The 21,745-nt window shown below is 27.5% G+C and overlaps 3 protein-coding genes and 1 non-coding gene across 14 annotated transcripts; 2 read left to right on the top strand and 2 right to left on the bottom strand.

Moving 5' to 3' along the window:
- The first annotated feature begins 778 nt into the window (after window positions 1-778).
- LOC124947383 lies at window positions 779-899 on the top strand. The gene has a single exon (XR_007100392.1). It is a non-coding gene; the product is annotated as a U4atac minor spliceosomal RNA (small nuclear RNA).
- A 1,358-nt stretch (window positions 900-2,257) lies between these two features.
- Window positions 2,258-15,221, top strand: LOC124957907 (mitochondrial protein C2orf69 homolog). Of its 8 annotated transcripts, none has more exons than XM_047515435.1 (6): window positions 2,258-2,650; window positions 13,749-13,905; window positions 13,976-14,103; window positions 14,176-14,326; window positions 14,413-14,656; window positions 14,756-15,221. In XM_047515435.1, the coding sequence occupies exons 2-6, from the start codon at window positions 13,777-13,779 to the stop codon at window positions 14,950-14,952; spliced, it is 849 nt and encodes a 282-aa protein (XP_047371391.1). In that variant the 5' UTR covers window positions 2,258-2,650; window positions 13,749-13,776; the 3' UTR covers window positions 14,953-15,221. The 8 variants fall into 8 exon arrangements, with proteins under 8 accessions (XP_047371391.1, XP_047371393.1, XP_047371387.1 ...); XM_047515437.1 differs by having other exon boundaries at window positions 2,259-2,650; window positions 13,736-13,905; XM_047515431.1 differs by lacking the exon at window positions 2,258-2,650 and adding an exon at window positions 11,725-12,648 and having other exon boundaries at window positions 13,736-13,905.
- Window positions 11,028-17,006, bottom strand: LOC124957903 (thiamin pyrophosphokinase 1-like). Of its 3 annotated transcripts, XM_047515416.1 has the most exons (9): window positions 16,201-17,006; window positions 15,595-16,076; window positions 15,427-15,522; window positions 12,415-12,582; window positions 12,246-12,335; window positions 12,073-12,128; window positions 11,889-11,993; window positions 11,667-11,829; window positions 11,028-11,603 (listed from the first exon to the last, which is right to left on the bottom strand). In XM_047515416.1, exons 1-9 carry the CDS (start codon window positions 16,275-16,277, stop codon window positions 11,434-11,436), a joined length of 1,407 nt encoding a protein of 468 aa, XP_047371372.1. In that variant the 5' UTR covers window positions 16,278-17,006; the 3' UTR covers window positions 11,028-11,433. The 3 variants fall into 3 exon arrangements, with proteins under 3 accessions (XP_047371372.1, XP_047371371.1, XP_047371369.1); XM_047515415.1 differs by having other exon boundaries at window positions 12,073-12,335; window positions 15,595-16,122; XM_047515413.1 differs by having other exon boundaries at window positions 12,073-12,335.
- LOC124957906 (lysosome-associated membrane glycoprotein 1) lies at window positions 15,595-21,621 on the bottom strand. Of its 2 annotated transcripts, XM_047515430.1 has the most exons (6): window positions 21,414-21,621; window positions 19,258-19,808; window positions 18,974-19,175; window positions 18,655-18,834; window positions 18,370-18,535; window positions 15,595-15,672 (listed from the first exon to the last, which is right to left on the bottom strand). In XM_047515430.1, the coding sequence occupies exons 1-5, from the start codon at window positions 21,454-21,456 to the stop codon at window positions 18,396-18,398; spliced, it is 1,116 nt and encodes a 371-aa protein (XP_047371386.1). In that variant the 5' UTR covers window positions 21,457-21,621; the 3' UTR covers window positions 15,595-15,672; window positions 18,370-18,395. The 2 variants fall into 2 exon arrangements, with proteins under 2 accessions (XP_047371386.1, XP_047371385.1); XM_047515429.1 differs by lacking the exon at window positions 15,595-15,672 and having other exon boundaries at window positions 17,122-18,535; window positions 21,414-21,620.
- Window positions 21,622-21,745: the final 124 nt, after the last annotated feature.

Here is a 21,745-nt window from a genome sequence, read left to right as displayed (position 1 = left end):
TATAAGCAAGATGTTATCCACATTAGGCATGCTTCACAGATAATCTCTACGATTACCAACGATTACATTCTTTGTTTTTCTACTTTTCTTCGTCTCACAGCAATAACATAACACGTATGTATAGATAAGAAAAAAGCTATAACGACACAACGCAGTTATCTTCGTGTTCTATACACTTTTGCTGCACTCTAAATCAATTTTTTATTATCCAGACAAATAAATCATCATGGCATATATATTCGAGTTACTTCTTCCAAGTAAGATGAATCTACAAGGTGATCGAAAGATTTTTAAAATGAGAAAGAAATTCATTTTCAATGAAGAAATAATACGATCAGATGTGGCTGTATTTGTATATGTGTACACATGTATTAGTCGCTTTAAAAATAATACAAATTCAAAGAAAAGACAGAAATCTCTCGAATGGAGAAAATAAAGAAATGAATTCACGTTGAAGATAATAAAGTAAACACAAAGCGACGTATCTCGTGACCCACATTCATATTGCAATAGTACATATGTTGTATGTAATATTTTACCACACGCGTAATTCGATTTAATTGAAAAGAAAATATTTCACAGGTAGCATTCCAGATAAATTTCCAAACCGAACATTTGCTTTCGAAAGTAATTAAACTAATAACGTCGTTAAGTTTTAAAATGTATCTCCCGCGTCGTATCTCTAATGGTACACAAAAGCATCACAAGATGGCAGTTGCTTTCTCGTAAGTGAACCTTCATTGATAATACATATGTAGGCATTGTTCAAAGAAATTTCTTTATCCTTGTCTTTGGGGAGCAAAGTATTCAATGATCGTTTAGTGAGGGTACTGTTGCTATAACCCATTATTTTAATAACATGCATCCGCGATATAATGTGAGATGCAATTTTTGGAAGCCTCTTTACATTACAAGAGGCTTAGAAATTCTAGTTCTCATTTATAAAAGGTAAAGTTTGCTATCTCCAAAAATCTCGCTTTAAATTTTAAATACATTTTATTATTTTTGACAAGCAATTAAAAAGTAAAAAACAAAAAGAAGAAAAACGCTTAATCAATATGATCAAATATATTTAATAATAAAAGAGATCTCTCCATTACCCGTTAACCACTACTTCTTTTTCACATCTGCGAACAATTAATTAAAACTTTTCTGTATGCAATACGCCAGTTGTATTAGTTTCTTTTCTTCATGTGTGTTTGTTAAGTGTTTTTCGGGCAGTAAATATGTTACACTTGCACAATAAGCACAGATTGTGTAACGTTAAACTCGAAATGCACGTCAAAGAATAGTGCACGCAAGGACGAAAGTGGGCCACTGAGAGCAAATCTGATTTGTAGTTTTTCGCATTGTCCACTAGCTACATTCAAATAAACACGGCTCGCATAGTTATTACACTTTATATGTATAAAACTAAAGTCGAAAGATGAAACACACCTATTTACAACCTTAACCGGTTTATTTGAATAGTAGGAATCTGTATAATCAAATTTAAAGGAAAATTTTCAAGTTCATAATAGTAAATTCATAATATTTTACAATTCGTGATTCATTTTTTACATAAAAAAAAAACAAAAATGAAATTATTTAAGGTAGAAATAAAATATAAGAGACAATATTATAAGAATAAAATGTATTTTCTAGATAAAATATTTTTAATGATTTTAACGATTCATTACATTTATTATCGTGAGAAATTTTTTTGCAAGAATAATGTCTTCGTTGAATGAATGAATGAATTGTGTCTTCATGAAAACCACCTAATTGGTCGAGCCACTTGTCTGATCATCCTCTTTTTAATATTTCATTATTAAATTATCTTATCATTCAACATTATCTTTACATTAACATCTTACACACCGTTTAATCATTCGTATCGTGCAACATGAATTTCAAATTTTTTATAAATATTATAATAATTTATGGAAAAATACAGATAATTTCATAGTTTAATAAAATCTCCCTGAATTATCTTTCGGCTATATCCATATTGAACAAACTTGCCATTGGCAAACGACCTACGTCGAGTACTCGTACAAAATGGCTAAGTAGTTAGAACCTTGGACCGCAATCAACGTTTGAGTGACCTTAATAACCATACGTATATATGCCCATGTACGATAAAGGAAACCGCGAAGTGTCCGCTTAGACATCCGAGATCATCGACGTTCTTAAACGAGGTTAGGTCTTTAAAACAAGAATATGTTTTGTGTATATGTATATATGTGTGTATATATATATATATATATACATAATATAAATGTCATATGTATCCTTTATCCACGCTTCTCGATTCAACTTTCTCTGTTCAAATGAAAATGCAAATTCACATTATTACATAGATACATCTAATTATAGACAACTCATTTAGTATATGCAATTAGTTGAAGATATCAAAGAAATTGACTTTACCGACAATTGACTTTTACTATTCGTGCTGCCCTCCTCCTTTATCAAAATAACAAACCGATAACGCTCAAATCTTTAACTGTAGAGTAAAGCGAATAAAGGAGCACAGTGTGAAACTGAAATCAACCGCGACTTCAGAGAATTTTTTATTTATTGTTACAAAATAAGATAATTTTGCAAAAAGTGTTTCTACAGTAAAAAAATAAACATGGAGCCGTTTTTCATGGATCCATATCGAAAGGTGAGTTTACTATTAACCTTTTGACATCATTGTGCTCGTAAAGACGATGACTTCTTATCATTGAAAGTGAAAGATCGAAGTAAAAAAATAGAAACTGTCCTACTACATAATCTTTCGATTTTCTACTTGAATCATTCGCTTTACTCGAATCAAATGTTTCTTTTTATTCGATTAACATAAAAATTACCGATTTATTTGAATCATATCCAATAATTTGATAGATACTTAAAAAAAAAATAGTTTATTAATCATGATTTTTAATTTATTTAATTTTATGATAATAAATGAAAGAAAAAATGTTATATATTATATTTACATGTTTGTCATAATTATAATGGTAGTAATTACAAATTTCAGTCCACTCTATATATTTACGTATATGTGTATACGTGTAATGTGAATACGTTTGTGTCGATTTAATTGATATATTTTACGATAATAAATGAATGAAGGAAACTAGATTTTAGCTATTATATATTTATAATGATTATAATTTTAGTAAATTATAAAACAAGAAATCTAAAATCCGTCATTTTTGTGTTTGGTAGTTCTAGTATAAAAACTTTCAATGAAAAAAATTTGTAATATTACTTTTCAGCCCACCCTATATATTTATGTATACACGTATGTGTGTGAGTGCATTCATGTCGATTTAGACGATATTAGCAATGCCTGATATGTACTTAAATAATTCCAATAGGCTACGATTGATGTAACTTCTTTCGTCATAGTACGAGTTTCCTTACGATTACTAGTAGTAGTCGTATGGAAAATTACGGAGCCATGTTAAATCCAAAAAATTGTTGATAACTCATTGAAGCGAGACGTCGTTACTCACGACGATAATTCTTTAGAAATTATAAAATGTTTTCTTGTTTAGATGTAATAAACAACTACGAAATACGAAATAAAAAACGTGTATATGTGCGTGCGTGCATGCGTTCTTATTCTTTGTTTTTACATTATTCTTATTAAATGATATAATTATAATGAAAAAAAATCAAAAAATCTTCCTTATCGACCGATCACATTTTTAACGATAGATTTAACAATCAGTCAAGAGTGATTGCTTACAATAACCTTTTTAATAAAAATATTTACTTGAAATTTTATTGCATGTGAAAGCATTATGATTTAAATTTGATATAAATCATATATAGGTATATATCATTCTATTATTGCATATATAATCAAGGCCACATAATCATAAAGCATATTAAGTGTAAGCTCCAGTCTCACTTTGCACGAGGCCATAATTTAAAATCTTTATTCTCACAAACAATAATATAAAAAACAATCAGTATATTTGCTAAAACTAAAACCAGAAGAAAAAAACTAAAAAAAATATGCTTATGAACTTGATTAATTGAAACAGGCCTTTTTTGAGGCCTCATAATATATTGTACCTAAGATATCCAAAAATATAAAGGCGACCCTATATATAATATGTATATTTTTTTCATTTTTCTCATAATATTTAGATAATTTTGTTATATACTCTAGTCCTTATTAATACTAAATTTTATTATATATATATATATATATATATATATATATATATATATATATATATATTATTCTATTATATTCTAAGTAATTTACATACATTTATTCTCATAATATTTCTTTATCGTAATTATATACATAATTCTATTATACTAATATATTCTCCTGTTAAACATGATGTAGCTAAAACAAAGCTGAATTGTATATGTGTTACTTTTAAATTGTAATTTAAATTTTGTTTCTTTTTTATATTTTATTTTTATTTTATATTAAATTAGATTAGATTTTAATTTTATTTTATATTTTATATTAGATATAGCACATACAGTGCGTAGTACAAATGTCATTTGATAGAGAGCTATTCAGTCATTTAAAACCTGTTTCGCAAATTAAGTAATACTATACATTTCATCGGAACATAATGAACAACTAAACACAATTTCATCCGGATGGAACGAAAATAGTAGAAATTATAGGAAAATCATGAGCTCATAAGATTTTAAATTTTACATTAACAATACTCTGATACTAAATTCTATGATATAAACGTTATATTATAACGTTATTTTATATACATATTTTATTATATTATATGTTTTAAATAGAATTACATAAATATAATATAATGCAAAAAAAAAAAAATATATATATATATATAAAAATTCTAGTGTATAATACTAGTAAATAATTTATATCATATTTAAGTCATATATATATAATAGAATTTATATAAAAAATCATAATTTTATTGTTTTGTTATGGCATCATCAGTTATCAATGATCCCACGACGTTGCTGGTTACTGGTGATCCTCACGGTAGTTAATTTGTTAAATAATTGTTAACGATATTGCAAAAATCACTTGAAGAAGTTATTGATTAACCCAACAAATTTTACAAGATTTAAAGAAAAGTTACGGAAATCGTCGTAACTCTGAACAAAAGTATTAACCTTTAATCAAACCCGTAGACGAAGTAATAATGAGCGTTGATCGAATGGAAGTAAACAAGGTTCCTAACTGCAAATAAACTTCAGTTGCTCATGGCAAACATAATCATCGTATGTATAAAAACAATAAGTAAAAGCGTTTATATATATATATATATATATATATATATATATTCTTAAAAAAAACTCGTTTTATTATTTGAAATGAAACAGCGAAGAAAAAAGATTAACAAATAAATTAAAACAATTCCTTCTCGCAGGATAAGATAAACTCTTGACATCAAAATCGTTAAAAAAATTTCTCTCTTTTTTGCTTACAATATTATTATTATCTTTACTTAATGAGATAACATACTAACTATGAAGATTTATCAAAATGATTTCTAACTGAAGAAACTTCTGCGAAAGTAAAAATAAATTTGTTACGATCGTTAGATCGTCGAGCAGAAGATGAAAATAAACAAAATGAGAGAATAGTCCCTTCTGGCTTAACTAGTCGACTTAAATACCTATAAAAAAAAAATGTAGACTGTATGACGTAGTAAAAGATGAAAACGATTTCAACGCTAAGGTGATTTACATGCTCGTCGACTTCGGCTTATGAAAAAAGCTACGCGTTCAAATAAACTACACTCTGTTTACTGACTTAATGGAATGTAGCGTGAAGGAGAACCTTCACGAGTATAGAAATGTCAACGACCGTAAGAAGAAAGAAAGGAAGGAGTCGATGATGTTTCTATGTATGTCTCCCTATTTCTCTTTCGCTCTCTTTTCTCTTCGTTAGAAAAGATCCTCTAGAGCATCGAACTTTTACTCTTGAATGAATGCGTTACCTTCGCAATACAATTGAAATCAAGCTCGCATTTATGATAATCAATTTACGATGGTCGATAGGAAAATGCATAGATCAATAAAAATCATCAATCGTTCTTTCCTTTTATTTCTTTCAAATATTCGTACGTATCATCGTAAATATAGTTACATATTTCCATGATATAGAATCAATTAGTATTGGTATCTTGTACTTAACATAAGAAAGTATAACGTTAATGTCGCTATTAGTCTATATACTGTAAATTTGTCGTTATCATTGCGTCTTTCGCACGTCATTCGACGCAGAAAAATCTTTCAAAAAGCGAGGCGTATCCGTGGGCAAATCATAAAACCGTTACCGTGTAAACTCGTCGTCGACGTTTCTTTACCTCTCTAATCAACTTCTCCAGAAACGCTACTTTAAAACTCTATATAGACTATAGAAAAAAAATAAACAAAAAAAAATAATTTCAATATTGTTACTATAAAAAATACAAACATCAATCGACCTATCAAATCGGCATATTTGCAAACGTAGTGATCATTAATCAAGAAATTCGTAGATCGTCTTATTGAACAATTTCGTTAAATTTGCGGTGCAAAAAAGACGTAATTCGAATATTACGTTACGTCAAGCTTGCATTCAATGTCGTTTGATAAGTCAGCACTTGGAAAGTATATATAACTCGGATAACGATTTAAGAAAAAAGTAACTGGAATTGTTTTTTTTTAGTCTCGAGAAGTATTACGTCTCGACTTTCTCATATAATCCACCTCTTCGAATTAATCCTTATTTGAAAGATATAATTAAATAGATAATACATCTCGACTCTTAAAAATTCTTCTCTTAAGAATTTCTTTTATACATATTCGCTGTATTGTAAGCCTTTGGATCATAGTTCGTAAATAACGCGACGTACCGATTGGACAGATTGGCATCGGTGTGAGAACGCATTTGATAAAATGCTTACTAGTGTAATAAACGTCAAGTTAAAACGTTATTCTAATACCGTTCTTACATAATCACATTCGTGATCGTACGAGCGTTTACAGCTGTTAAACCCTGTATAACTTTATTCTTATATCGTGGACCTCGTGACAAAGCCAAATACCTTAAACATGTATCGGGAGTAATAAAAAAAAAGGACGTTTAAAGGAAAGGAAATTTACAGAATAAATTAATAAAAAACAAATTAAATATTTAAATAACATTAAATTAACGCTAAAGAACTACCGACAATATAATTCCGATACATTAAGGTACATATATCTCATATATATTTCAGAAAAAACAAGAAGAGAAAAGGAATTTATAAAATTAATTTCTTTCATATAAATTCTATTATGTACATATGTGTGTGTGAGTTAAATATCATCTAAATTATATTATATAATAGAATTCTATTATATATATATATATATATATATATATATTCTATTATATCATATCAATATATCTATTCTATTATTTCATATTGATATCATATAATAGAATATGTATAGAATAATACAATAGTAGAATATTTATATAATAAAAAATTATATGTAAATTATTTAATATATAATAAAATGGTATATAGAATTATATATATATTATATACAATAATAAAATGATATATACATATGATTTAGATCATATTTAAGTTATAATGCCTTGAACAAACACGCGATGAAATTTCATTTAAACATTAGTATAAAAATGATTATAATTACTCATTTTGATTAATTAATAAATTTAGTATTAAACTAAGAAGAAAGATCGTTGATTCAACGTTGTCTTTCCCTTTCTAATATTTTTCTTTTTTTTGGAGAAGTCATATATTTTGTGAAGATTCGAGGAATACACTAAAAAAGGAAATACGAGAACTTGATCGAAGTGTTTTAATCGTATTGCTCTACGAGCGAAATGTCGAATGATGAAAACGAGCAAACGGAGAGAATCGTATAACGAAATAGACCGCAATGTTCATCCTCTTTAATGTCGTCGTTCCGTGGCGAATATCATCATGAATCCTCTCTCTCTCTCTCTCTCTCTCTCTCTCTCTCTCTCTCTCTCTCTCTCTCTCTCTCTCTCACTCTCTTTCTCTCTCTCTCTCTCACTCTCTCTCTCTCTCTCTCTCTCTCTCTCTCTCTCTCTCTCTCTCTCTCTCTCTCTCTCTCTTTCTCCTTCTCTACTTCACTTTGAACCTACCATAGAATATTACGAATAAAGAAATATACAAAAGTTGAACGTTGGTGTTTACTTCCAAATGAACTGAACGAAAAATAAGATAGACTTAGAAAAAAAATCATATACTTATGTCAGGAATGTAACATTTCAAAAAATTCGTCGTTGTTAATGTAACATCCCTCAAAAATCCGTCGTGATACATATACATGAATTTTGGTAAAAAATTATGATTTATTTGCGAAAGAACTACAGCTATTCCTTATGACGAATACTATTGATTCAAATTTTCACATCGGTCGATCTTTTGTGTAAGCTCCTCTATTTTTTTACATTTTAAAAAAAATTCTATGTGCCACGTTTTTTATTTATATCTGAGCAAGACATTTAACGAATGAAGATATAACGGATCAAAGAGTATAGTCGATAAATGATAAAAAGAAAGCAACTCCTTTCCATTCGAATGAGATATCGAAAAATTAATCAAAATGGGCACGACAAAGTTAAAATATCTATACAAGCGACTTATCTTACTATTAATAAAAAGAAAAAGAAAAAATGATACTTCGATACCATAAATGGAATCATGATACACATGAAACATTCTCACCCACATGCATATGCATATGCATATTTGTATGTATGTTGCATCTACAGTGGAAGGTGTTAATGTTCAATCAGAACAAAGTAGAAAAAAAAAGAAAAAAGGACTTTTTTCAGAACAAAAGAGTTGCGCAAAACGCAAACATGAATTCGGCTACTAACGTATCTATTCTTACTTTCATATGGCTATTTACATTCGACGCTTGACACCATTCCGATAGCGGATGCTCCGGGCTAAGCCGAGGCTACATTGTTCGCCAAAATACACGCGCGTACTTATACACCCGTAAGTACACGACGTAGAAATGTACGAACGTTCTCCCTATTAGAAACAATATGTTCCATCAGAAGTTCGCTTTACTAATTGTAAACTTTTTTTTTTTTTTTTTAATAAGAATGATATCTATATACCAACGATGACATTCAATTGGCTAGTTTCAAATTTGTCTATTATTTGTGTTGTATATATTATTCTACTATTAATGAAAATGGATAACATTTAAGTGTATCTTTGATCGATATGAAAGTTCAGAACTTAAAAATATTTGAACATAACTATAAATAGTACCGTGATGTACCGGTCTTTGCTTGGGAGGTTATCGTCTTCGTCATTTATACATACGTATAATACACGCGTTTACGCATCATAGAAAAGATAACGAAATCAACCCGGTTCTAACCGTTTGTAAACCAACCAAACCTGAATCTCAAACGCGTGCGCGTATATTAAAATGATATCGATGTAAAGACCTGCTAAAGACGAACGACCGGGCATGAACTTTGCGGGTTGAAATTATTCTATGAACGAAATGAAAACTTTATTGAATAATTTAACTTCCTTTTTTGTATTTTCTTGTTTGAAAACGTTTCCGATTACTTCCGCATTGCGTCGCCACAATTTTTCGATAAATATTCTAACGGTAATAATCTCTATTATTTTTGAAAGAAAAGGAAATAAATAAATTCGAAAAACAACTGTAAAATATTTGAAAGTATAACTATAAAAAATTAAATGAATAATATTTAAACGCCATCTTTAACAGATTCATACATCCGTTTAATTCTAAAATTATAAAAATAAAAAGAAAAAGAAGAGCTGCTTACTCGTTCCTCCTGATAATATCCAATTACGTTGACGATGCATTTGCGAAAACGTACGCGACTTTTTATATCTCTTGATTATTTCGCCACCGTTTGCCACGTTTTCCCGCGCTCGTATCAATATGAGTAAAAAAGTACGAATCAACATTAACGGTTCGACGGATCGTCGAGAACTGCCCAACGGCCGTTATCCCCACTACTAGCAAATATATTTCACGCGTCCTCCTCATCGACTCTTAACGACGCAACAACGGCAAATGTAAACACGATGACAGCTGATCGTCTCAACGAATAATTCTATCGATTCTTCTTCTATCTTGACGGACTCCTTCTCCAAAACTTTTTATTATCTCTCTCTCCCTCCCTCTCTCTCTCTTTCTTTCTTTCTCTCTTCTTTACATATGTAAATAACCGTGCCAAATCTTACGATTTATGTAACCGTATTTCCTTGCTACGAATCGTGCAGAACATCGATCACACGATCCTCTTCCCTCTCCTTACTCTCTTCTACCTCCCCCACTCTTACCATTTCACTCAGCTTTGCTTATTTCAAACTTGTTTACGCGCCTTCTTCGTTGACTCGTTATGTACATAGATGTCTGAATGAAGGTTCGTACAATTAATTACGAAATTAAAATATTTTGATCTGCTATCCTGTTATATTACATACAAATACATGTAATTGGTTAAAAATATATCTTGATTTTTTGAAATATACAAATAATCGCTCAAATCTTTTAATTTAATATGTTTAATATTTAATATTTTAAACGGTTATGTTAAATACATATATTAATGAATATATTTCAAAGAATTTTATGAAAGTAACATTTTTTATTTTGATATTTGCAGATAAAAAAGATAAATGTATTATTTACACACGTTACATTGTCATATTATTTTATGGACATATGAATACTGCATACATAATATTTTCTTTCCATAAATAATCGAAAGATACCTAAAAGAATTTATGTTTATTTGTCTGAAAAATATAAATATTTATATTTCCAGCGTAGAGATTCTTCTGTGTATAATTAATTTGTGATATAGACTTTAAAAAGGAACTGTAAATACGAAAATAATTAAAAATAATTAATCTAAATATAGCTTTTTAAGTAATATTTTTGTAAAGGAAAATTAAATTTGTTATTTCTTTCTAAAGTAATCAAGTAATATACCCTTACATTGACAATTTTTAACTGCATTTTTTATCCAATATTTGTTATGATTAATTTCATTTTACATTTGCAACGAATAAGTACTTTGTACTTTCTAGTAAACAGGTATATAAAAAATTATCAAGGAATGTACATGAAACTCATATAATCCTCGAAAAGATACCTTTGAGGTCCTTAATTTATAAAAATCAAAATCTGTTTTAATATGAAAATCTCTGAGATTTCTTTAATACCTGCCCCAAATAACAGATAAATTAGATTTTGTAAATACAAATTTAACAAATTGTTCTATTAATGTACAATAATAATAATTATATATACTAATAAATGAAGGTTCTTTGATTATAACTATATATGTTTCTTATTTTACAAGTTCCTTAGATTTTTTATCATAAATAAATAATATACTAAGAAACTAAATAAACTAAGAAACATATAATAGAATACTATATAATATTAATGTGTTCATAGACGAGTGTTCATAGACGAATTCTCTTTATCATTTATAGTATTCATTAACGGTTCAATCCCCATCGTCCAAATTAAAGGTACGTCTGTATTTATAGTTACTTCAGGATATTTGTCATACGTATTTGAAGTACTAACTAAACCACCAAACTGCATAGATGCATTATCTAGAAACCATTATAATTTTATATTCTAAAATAAATATTACTTTTTATATATATTATATATACCTAAATTCCATTTTAAACCAGTCGTCGATACATGATTAGCAGGTGCACCTATCGGCAATAGTCCACACCAATTATTTTTCTCAAGCAATATGTCGGGTATTTTTATCCTGTGGAAACCTGGCTTTAGCAGCCATGTTAATGAATCACTTGCAACTTGTATTATCTAAAGAAAATGATCTATTATCCACTCAACAACAGGTTTTTTCCATCATTAAACATTACCTGTACATTTTGTATAATTTTTTCAGCTTTATGAAGCGTATTAATATTGCCAAGTAGATGATCGAATCTGCCTGAATTTTCTACTATTACAAATATACCATTTAACTGTAAAAAAGAAATACTTTTTATAGAAAAAGTACAATATTAAAAGTACAATGATGTTGTTTAAAATAAATTCTATTACATTTATATTCTCTTTCTTAATATGAAGATCCAATTGCATTATAGCTTTTGTATAATCTGTAAACATTTGATCAGGCGTTATGATAACTTTGGAACCAATATCTTGTAATCTGTGAATTGTATATGGTGAAGAACTATCCATATCACCAGTAATAAAGGTTGGTACATATTTACTATAATTTCCATTAAGTACATCTATTCCTTGTTCCTTTAAATAATTTAACCATCTGTGTGTACCTCCATCAACAGTGACAGTTACTTGTGCTACAAAATATCATCTATGGATTATACAAAATGTTATTTATATTAACACATCTTTTTATTATATAAAAATATTACCAACCTTTTTCCCAAAGTTGAAACATCAAATTATATTTCAAACATATAGGACAATTTAATACAACAACGGCGTATTTATAGTCGCTAATGACGTGAAAAATGTTAAGAGGATCCCAAACATTCTTCTCGATTTCATGTTGCATCCTCAAAGTTAATTTGTATTTTCGATAAACTGAAAGTTAAATAAAAGAAAAGTGAGGTTAAGTCACAAAAACGCAAAAGCACATGTATCTCGAAGGTAACGTAGAATATAAAAATATAAACGATTTCTATTGTGATTAAACTTAACGGAGCGGCTACATTGGCTATCGAAAAATGTTTTGCTTTAAGAGAAATCTTATATAACGATTACTTAACTATTTTGAAAGAAATTTAACATAGTTTATGAAATAACCATTATATAGTGCACGCTGCAAAATTATATTGAGTAATACATCTTATAAGAGATATACAAAAGTTTGTATTCAATTTGAAATCAAATAATTACTATATTTTGGATTACAACTAATACATATATATGTTTGTGTATATAGATTTACGGCCCAATGAATATAGTTCTCTTTCTTTATGAATATCATATACTTACATCGATATTTTTATCATAGGGAATAAAACAAAGCATAATCGTATTGAATGTTGAAAAACTGAACGACGAAAGTACATATTTAAATAAATATTATAAAGTATATTTTTGGTGATAGTATATTGATCGTTTCTTTAAATTGATGTACATGTATACATGGCTATGTGTTTACATATCGTGAAATAAATTTTGAATAACATACAATAAAATATATAATTAAAATACTTAGAAAATTTCCAATATTACTAGCGCATTATCCGAAGTTAACATAATAATGGATGTAAATAGATAATAACGTATGCAATCATTAGAATTATTCGTTTTTTACGTAACATTGTTAAAAATTTCTACTTACGATAATGAAAGCTGAATGAAGTATTGGGTAAGATAATTCGATACTAACTAATAAATTGTCTTTATATGCCATAATTATCAAAAATTTAGTCTCTTATCTTTTACCATGTGTCCACCTTTGGCAAATGAATTTATGCATTAATTTCATTACACGAGAAACTGTAGACAAGGATGTTTAAGATTTCGTAAGAACTAGCTTTTCAAAATTTATTTTAATAGAAAAAACTTTTAAAAAATATAAGAAAAAAGATGACAACCGCGTAATTTTATTGTTTTGCATATATAATTTTTTTTTCTAAATATAATCTTATAAAATCATATTTTTCTTTTTTATATTAAATGTAAACTACATAAAGAAAAAACAAATATCTAAATATATTAAAATCAGTTGTCTGTTCTAGATCGCTGCAGGAAAAGTATATTACTTCAATGTCTTCTACAATTTGGATTTGGAAACAAATATCTGGCCTTGGAGCAAGATATAATGATGTGGTATATGCACGTCCTATAATTTTACAGTCTCATGAATTTCTTGTTTACTTTGGTGGCGACATTCAAGTATGTACAAATTTATCTTATTCTTATTTTTAGACATCACAGGTTTTCATAGCATACTGTTTCTCATTAGGATTTACAAGAAAATATGGTAAAATGTATAGATAAGAAAAAGTATATGGAGTGGAGTTTGGACAATACTGCGCGTATGCTATCACACAATTTTCCTAAATATCATGTATTTGTTATCTGCCCATCTAGGTAAAAGTTTTTTTTTTATATTATATAAATTAATCTGTGTACTATATTTTAGATTATTTTATGTTATGTCAGGACATCCAACGTATTTAGTTGTTTTGATAATTTTGTAAAATCCAATGATTATGGAATCCCAACATTCTCTTCTACATTCAATGCTTTAGAAAATCTTCAAGAGCTTATTAGATCATTTTGCACAAAACTTAATACATTGGATGTGAATCAGGTAAACTTTTCTTAATTAATTTGCTTGTAATATGTCAATTGGTTTTGTTTTAATTCTTATATGTCTATATAATTTTTTTTCTTTAGAGTACAATAACATATACTCCTGATAAAATAAATCTAATGTTAATGGCTTTTAGTAAAGGATGTGTAGTATTAAATCAATTTCTCTACGAGTTTCAATATTATCAATCACAATCAATACCTAACACTAGTATGATAAATTTTATAAATAATATTAAAAGTATATGGTGGTTAGACGGTGGTCATGGTGGTTATAAAGACACCTGGGTTACAGATAGAAACGTGCTTGAATCATTAGCAAAGTTGAGTAAGTAGATGCTTTATGGACAACATTAATAAACCATTTTGATATCTTCTATCAATAGATTTTAATGTTAATGATAATTTCATTTTTAATACAATTTAGAGATAGATGTTCATGTACATGTGACACCATATCAAATTCAGGATACTTCTCGACCTTGGATCTCTATGGAAGAATCTTGCTTTTATAATACGCTACAAAGTTTAAATATGCCTATACAACGTATTGTACATTTTGAGAATAAACCACGTAGTATAATAATGCATTTCAATATACTTAAAATTATAAGAGAGATGTAACTCTCTTATTGAACATAAAAATTAGATAAATATTAAAATAATGTATATAAAAAGATACTATCTTATAAGAATCAATCTATTATAGAAAACTTAATTTTTATTTTTCTAGATTATTAAGGAATACATAGATAGTCCGCTTCTCTATCAATAATATCAAATTTATGCATATAGAATAAAAAACAACCGATTTATATTACAGTTATGTACATATATACATAAATATATGTAAAATAGGAATGTACTCTTAAAAGTAAATCTATATTCCTACATCTTTTATGTACAAAGCAATAACCTTCAATTTCATAAAGCTTATTTTTCTTTCAGAAAAACATTTACGATCAGAAGGCTCTCTATTAACAGTTATATTTACATTTTGTTTGGCGATAAGTGATTCCTTTTGACTCTAAAAAAGCAATGTTTTATTAAAATGAATTTGATTAAATACAATTACATTTAGAATGTAAGATTGCTCACCATTAGGCATATATAATAACAAAATTTCTGCCCATTCATCTGAACCATCGCAACAATCACAATAGCCGTCGTTAACTTTATAGGAAGGAATTTTTTCTAGAAATAAAAACATGAAAATTTGTTTTGTTCGACACGATATTTACGTTAATAATCACTGGTTAAAAATACCTTTAAATTTTAACGAAGAACTTTCACAATAAAATGTACCGTTGTTACATGCATTTGTACCTGGTTCATCGCTGCCATCTAATGGACAATCACAATAATCGTCGTTTATTTGAATAAAATCTATTTCTTGTTTCGAAGAAAAACAGACAAACTTATCTCTAGCATTAGGAAGATACTTGGTAATATCTTCGTTACGTATGCCACGTAACGAAACAGTTCGGCCATTTTTATCTTGTATTAATTTAGAATATTTCGGTTCGTTCCATTTTGAACGTACTTTTCCGGTTACGATGTAATTAGATGTTCGTACGGAGCCGGTTATTAATTTACCCACGATCGCGCTATTCAATTCTTTAAGATAAAATATTTGATGTTTGAAGAAAACTATACCAGCGACAAATACAATTAATAACATGTATTTTGATTTTGTCCGACAGAAACGACGTTTCCAAAATGTTTCACTTTTCATATCTGTATGTTTACTACTATCATTAAATTATTAATATTTTTTTACAAAGACATATAGATCTGCAAGCATAATGTATGTACACTATTTATAAGAACACCATGTGCATCACAAAGAAAATTAAATTTAATGTTCCTTACAAATTTTCTACTTCGAAACCTTCCCAAATTTTATCTAATATTAACTCTGTATTATATATTGTGTGTTTATCGGCCATTCGTCAAGCACAGATCACAGCGCCGATAGCTGCAGGAATGAAAACTAAACCTTGGTAGTTGAATAATTAGATACGCACAATTATTCTGATTATATGATGAAATCCACAAATCCATAAAAAAGTATTGATCACTATAATTTTACTACGAAATATATAGAGAATAACTTATATTTGTTCATTTTAACGGAGTCAGCTCATCTAGTATCGTTTTTAAAAATGCTATGAATATAATAAAATAATAAAAACTTTTCAAATTAGAATACTCAACAATGAAATTTTTCGAAATATCTTAATTTTATTACCAACGAACGAAGCACCTTTACAACTACAATACATGTTTATAATCCCAAGTTTATTATAATTCATGCACTATATACAGTACTTTCTTTACGGTTTGTTTTTTTATTTTTTCTTAATCGATCATGTAATAATAATGTATATATTGTATAAAACAATAAAATGTAATTAAATTATTTTTCCTTAAATTTCAGAATACTCCGAATATTAAATATAATTTATTAGAAAAAGTTACATCTAACAATCTGTTAGACGACATGTGAAGATTATAAAAGTAATAACTTGGAAAAGACCCGGTAAAGATTAATTTTCGAATAAAAATTCATTTTTATGCCATAAATAAAAGTTGGATAATATATTAATATAAAAATTTGGTTGGCCATTATGTTAAATTATTACTTGGCATCCTTTATTCATAATTAATTCATATAATATGAAAAATAATTTTTCCGGTAAAGATTAATTTTCAAATAAAAATTCATTTTGATGCCATAAATAAAAGTCGGATAATATATTAATTAATATAAAAATTTTGTTGGCCATTATGTTAAATTATTAATTAGCATCCTTTATTCATAATTAATTCATATAATATGAAAAATAATTTTTCCATAACTCAATTGTAAATATTTTCATCATAATATTATATCGATTATGAATCACATTTAACCTTTAGACTACTGTTAGAAAACTCATTATGGCCTAATAACTAATATATGACTCTGTAATTATTTCAATTTATTACTTACACACAAATTTCTTTGCGTTTTTAAGATAAATTGAATTTTCAAAAGAATGTTTCTTTATGTTTTATATTTGCACATTATCATCAATTATCATGGAGAAAGTTTAAAATTTGATATTAATTTTTATTTTAAAATAAGCACTGGCCATATTGAGTGCTCAGTTCCATCCTGCTTCGTACTCTATGAGTTAATAGGTAACTAATTATTTGAATAAACAGGAATTCATTTAAAAAAAAGACAAGGCAACTCTAATGGCTAATGATTTAACAGTATCTTCTGGAGTAGCATACACGGCCTATATTCATCTAGTTTCACATGTTCATTTATGCGAAAGGGTAGGCAGAAGCAGGATTATCTACTTAAATCCATATAATCCATGCCCTTTCCTATTTTTGTGAAAAAAAAAAATATATATATACCATGGATCACAGTCTTTCGCATTTACCAACAGTAATTCCTCAAGAAAAAGCAATAAGGATGACAAATAAATTTTACTAACATTTTGTATTCTATTAAATTTCTCTATGCAAATAATAATAAAAATTTACATTCTTTTATTCTAAAACGAAATAATTAGATCTTTTATGAGACACTTAATGATTGTAAATATTCGGCAAATATAATTCTTTATACGTCTGTATGTAATAAATTAAACAATGCCTCCTCAGATTTGTTATACTTATTTAAAGAATACTGCCGCTTGTGATACACCATTACTCCAACAATACCAACTCAAACGTTTCCACGAGATTCAACCTCTAGAAGATAATTCGCTCATCGAAACGTACAGATATACATAGATATAGCATAGTATTGCAACTTTCACTTTTTATAAACTGCAAATTCTCGGCTATACATACCTTAAAACTATCTTACTAATTAACTGCTTGGCATTATAATTTTAATAGTAACTTTATGAACAAAAAGTTTTATACTTTAACTGTATAGATTCATTTATAGTCTATGAGCACAATGAGTAATTAGATAAATTTGTAGTATAACTGATTCTTGTAATGCAAAATTTATATAAGAAAAAATTATAAACTGACCAGTAAAAAATCTGACTTCAAGCAGATTACATACTAAGATAACCACGTGCTTGGCTTCGCTTACGTCCTATAAGATAGGCGATCAGTACAATGATTACCAAACCTGCCAGTGCACAACCCACAGCTATTGGAACAATATCTGGTGTATCCAGTTTACAATCTTTAACTAAACAGAAATAACAGATAAAAATATTATTTTCTTATATTTAAAATATATTAATAATTATTTAAATTTATTCCTAAACAAAAACAAATTTAGTATAAACCTTGAGGAAGATCATTTACCTTCACCAAAATCTACATTTTTGTCTTCTTTAAAGGCCTGGAATTGTAAATCAGATATCATTAAATATCCTACTGTTTTATTTGAGTTCAAAGTGAAATTTTGTTGTTTTAAACATCTGTATGAATTACTCAATCCAATAGAAAATAGTGTTGCATTGTGTACAAACATTGAAGTTTCGTCTGTAACAAAAATTAAAATATAAAAATAATTAATAAACTTAACGAATTAATAATAGAACATTCATAACAGATAAAGATCTTAAAAAATAATTTATATTGATAAAGAGAGAGAGGTACTTTCTAATAAAACAGTTCTTACTTCCTTCAGTAAGGGTGAGTTCTAAATGATGCAAAGAATATTGTTTTGTGGTATCATTTTTGATAAAGTGAAGAACAAAGTTATTTGTTACATTTGCAGTTTCATTCCATTGTAAAGTTATATTTTGCTCTAAATGTCCACATGAGCCAGATACTTTAGTCATATTATTTTTATCAGGCAGGTTGAATACTTTGTATATTGTCTGAAACATAACAATAGTCTTTAATAAAAGTTTAAAATTGGAAAACTTAACTCTTACTTAACATTTTTGAAATTATACAAACCTGGTTATCTTTTTTAAAAACATCAGAAATGTTAAACTGTACAGCCATACTAATAATAATACAAATTTCACCGGTTTGATTAAGTATCCACTTTCCAGGTTTTGGAACTGGTACAGAATCAATTGGTGCTATAGTAATAGATTGGGAAATAATTGGAGTAGATGATAAAGGTACAGGTTTAACAGAAGGTTTAATTAGAATAGATTTATTTAAATCTTTCTCAAGAACATTTTCAACATCTTTGAACGAACTTTGATTGATGAGAGTATTTGCAGATGTATTTTCAATATTTCGAGTATTTGGCGTAAAAGAATCTTCATTTTTAATAGTAATTGTACTTGACGCAACAGTTTCTGTTTGTGGTTTTAGTGCTGCTACATTAGAAACTGTTACATTTGAATTTTTTGAAGCTTCTTGTGTTTGTGAAGCTGTTTCATTTGAAGTAAAATTTGAATTTGAAAATACAGGTTTTAATTTTTTAATTTCTGTTGCATCTATAGGTTTAATTGATACTTGTATCTCATCATTAGACTGTCCGCTTATACCATAATCTATAAAATATTAAAATTTAAATAATATAATATTTTATAATTAATCTTTGAATATGATATAAAATCACGATATATACACAAACAATGTTCGTAAAATATCGTCGAATAGTGGAAAATATATGTATTTCTTATCAGAATTTTTTGTTGTCACTTTCTATCTATGGTTTGTGTCTTTATTCTTTCTACATTTACGAGTGTTCAGTACATTCGTTAGCACATTAAATAGCATACGTTGATTATTTCGCGGTAAACATGTTATCTCGCGTAGTTTCGTTTATTAATGTTCAAGATACATCTATATCTTTGTATGATAAAAATTTTTTTGTTTAATAAAGTTTAAAATATTTCTATATTTTTTTGTGATAAAAATCCGCCTATCATATCAAATACCAATTTCGAGTGATTTTCGATGCGCACATACTCATATTTTTATTATGAAAGAGATTTTTTATTTTTATATTAGAATATTAAATAGAATGCATATTATGAAAAGTGTTCATTGTAAATAATTAATAAATTAATAAATTATATATATATATATATTATATTTATATTATACATATTATAATTTATATATATAATCCATTCTACTACATGTAAAAAAAATATGAATAATTGCAAATATAAATATCAATGTTATAACTTCATCCATTTTCTTTCTGATATCTTATGTAATATATATGTTATGCTGTAGATTATGTATCTATCTGCATAAAAGTATCTACATATGAAATTTCTTTTCTATGATATAATATGTTAGAAATCCAATTATCATTGAAATTGTTTTTAGAATACAAAAAGATTAGAAATTTACAAGATGATATAATGTATGTGTGTTAATTTATAGACTACCGTATTGCAACAAGCAAAGTAATAAGATTTAGATTCGAGAAACTACAGGAGTAATTGAAGTAATTAAATGAAATGTGTACACGTTCTTTAAAAAGTATGCCAAATTTGAAACTTATCTTTGAAATGTTACATTTTTATCCTTACAATGAAACATTAACAGTAACAAAACGGTTAATTAAGAGTATCGATCGAAACATTTTTAAATAAAGAGTAATCTTAGAATAGGAATTGTATTTCGCTTGCTTGCGATTGTAAACGGATGTTTTATCGTATTAATGGCTTAGTGTAACTTTCAAATTCTTTAACTAATACGATGGACTGAGATTAATTTTAGTTGCTCGAATATAAATGCTTCATTCTTATTGGTTTCGTAAGAAATCTGATTCTATCTTTCATAAACATCATACAAATGAAGCTTTCGTCTTTTTTTCTTCTAATCTTTTTTTTTACCGATTGTCAGAAACAAAAAGTGCTTCAGTTCAATATGTTTTCAACTCTTTATGTTGAAAATAATAATAATAATAATAATAATAATAATAATAATAATAATAATAATAATAATAATAATAATAATAATAAAAAGACAGAAACCAGCGATCACATTCGCTAAGCATGAACACACCAAAGTTTCAAAAATCTCCTTTTACTTCTAAACGGAAAATTACTTATATATTGCTACGTCATGAACTTCTCATGCACCATCTGCCATTTGCATTAAAATTATAGTAATATATTATGGTTTTGCATACGTACCTGATATGGCGCAAAATAGAATAAGCAATGTGATTTTCAACATTTCTGCTATTATTCAATTAACTTCACCGTGTTCCCTGATAATCCTAACAAAGCCGTACTCTATCACGTACGAAAGTGATATCTGAATATAACGAGAAGACGATGAACGTTAAAATGGTATCAAATACAAAATAAAGCAAAGAACTTGCCTTTTCAAGCGTTCGAAAACTCACCGAGGTTTTGCGATACAATCGGAAAGCGTATCATAAAGGCAAGTTCATAAATGTAATCCAACTGTACGAATTGATATTTTTTCTAATCAATTTCTAATAATTCTGATTGAATATGAA

The sequence above is a fragment of the Vespa velutina genome, chromosome 2, assembly GCF_912470025.1.
Source record: "Vespa velutina chromosome 2, iVesVel2.1, whole genome shotgun sequence".
In the NCBI taxonomy this organism is placed as follows: Eukaryota; Metazoa; Arthropoda; class Insecta; order Hymenoptera; family Vespidae; genus Vespa; species Vespa velutina.
Note: the sequence above shows the minus strand (reverse complement) of the source record. Positions and strands in the feature narration are given on the sequence as shown.

Coding starts and splice junctions, on each gene's coding strand:
- LOC124957906 (XM_047515430.1), bottom strand. CDS start 21,456: ATGTTGAAAATCACATTGCTTATTCTATTTTGCGCCATATCAG. Junction 19,809..21,413: donor TCTATTTTGCGCCATATCAG/GTACGTATGCAA, acceptor AATATTTTATAG/ATTATGGTATAAGCGGACAG. Junction 19,176..19,257: donor TTTTTAAAAAAGATAACCAG/GTTTGTATAATT, acceptor GTTATGTTTCAG/ACAATATACAAAGTATTCAA.
- LOC124957907 (XM_047515431.1), top strand. Junction 13,906..13,975: donor ACTTTGGTGGCGACATTCAA/GTATGTACAAAT, acceptor GTTTCTCATTAG/GATTTACAAGAAAATATGGT. Junction 14,327..14,412: donor ATACATTGGATGTGAATCAG/GTAAACTTTTCT, acceptor TTTTTTCTTTAG/AGTACAATAACATATACTCC.
- LOC124957903 (XM_047515413.1), bottom strand. CDS start 16,277: ATGGCCGATAAACACACAATATATAATACAGAGTTAATATTAGATAAA. Junction 15,523..15,594: donor TTCTTCGTTAAAATTTAAAG/GTATTTTTAACC, acceptor TTTTATTTCTAG/AAAAAATTCCTTCCTATAAA. Junction 12,583..15,426: donor GTTATTATATATGCCTAATG/GTGAGCAATCTT, acceptor TTTAACTTTCAG/TTTATCGAAAATACAAATTA.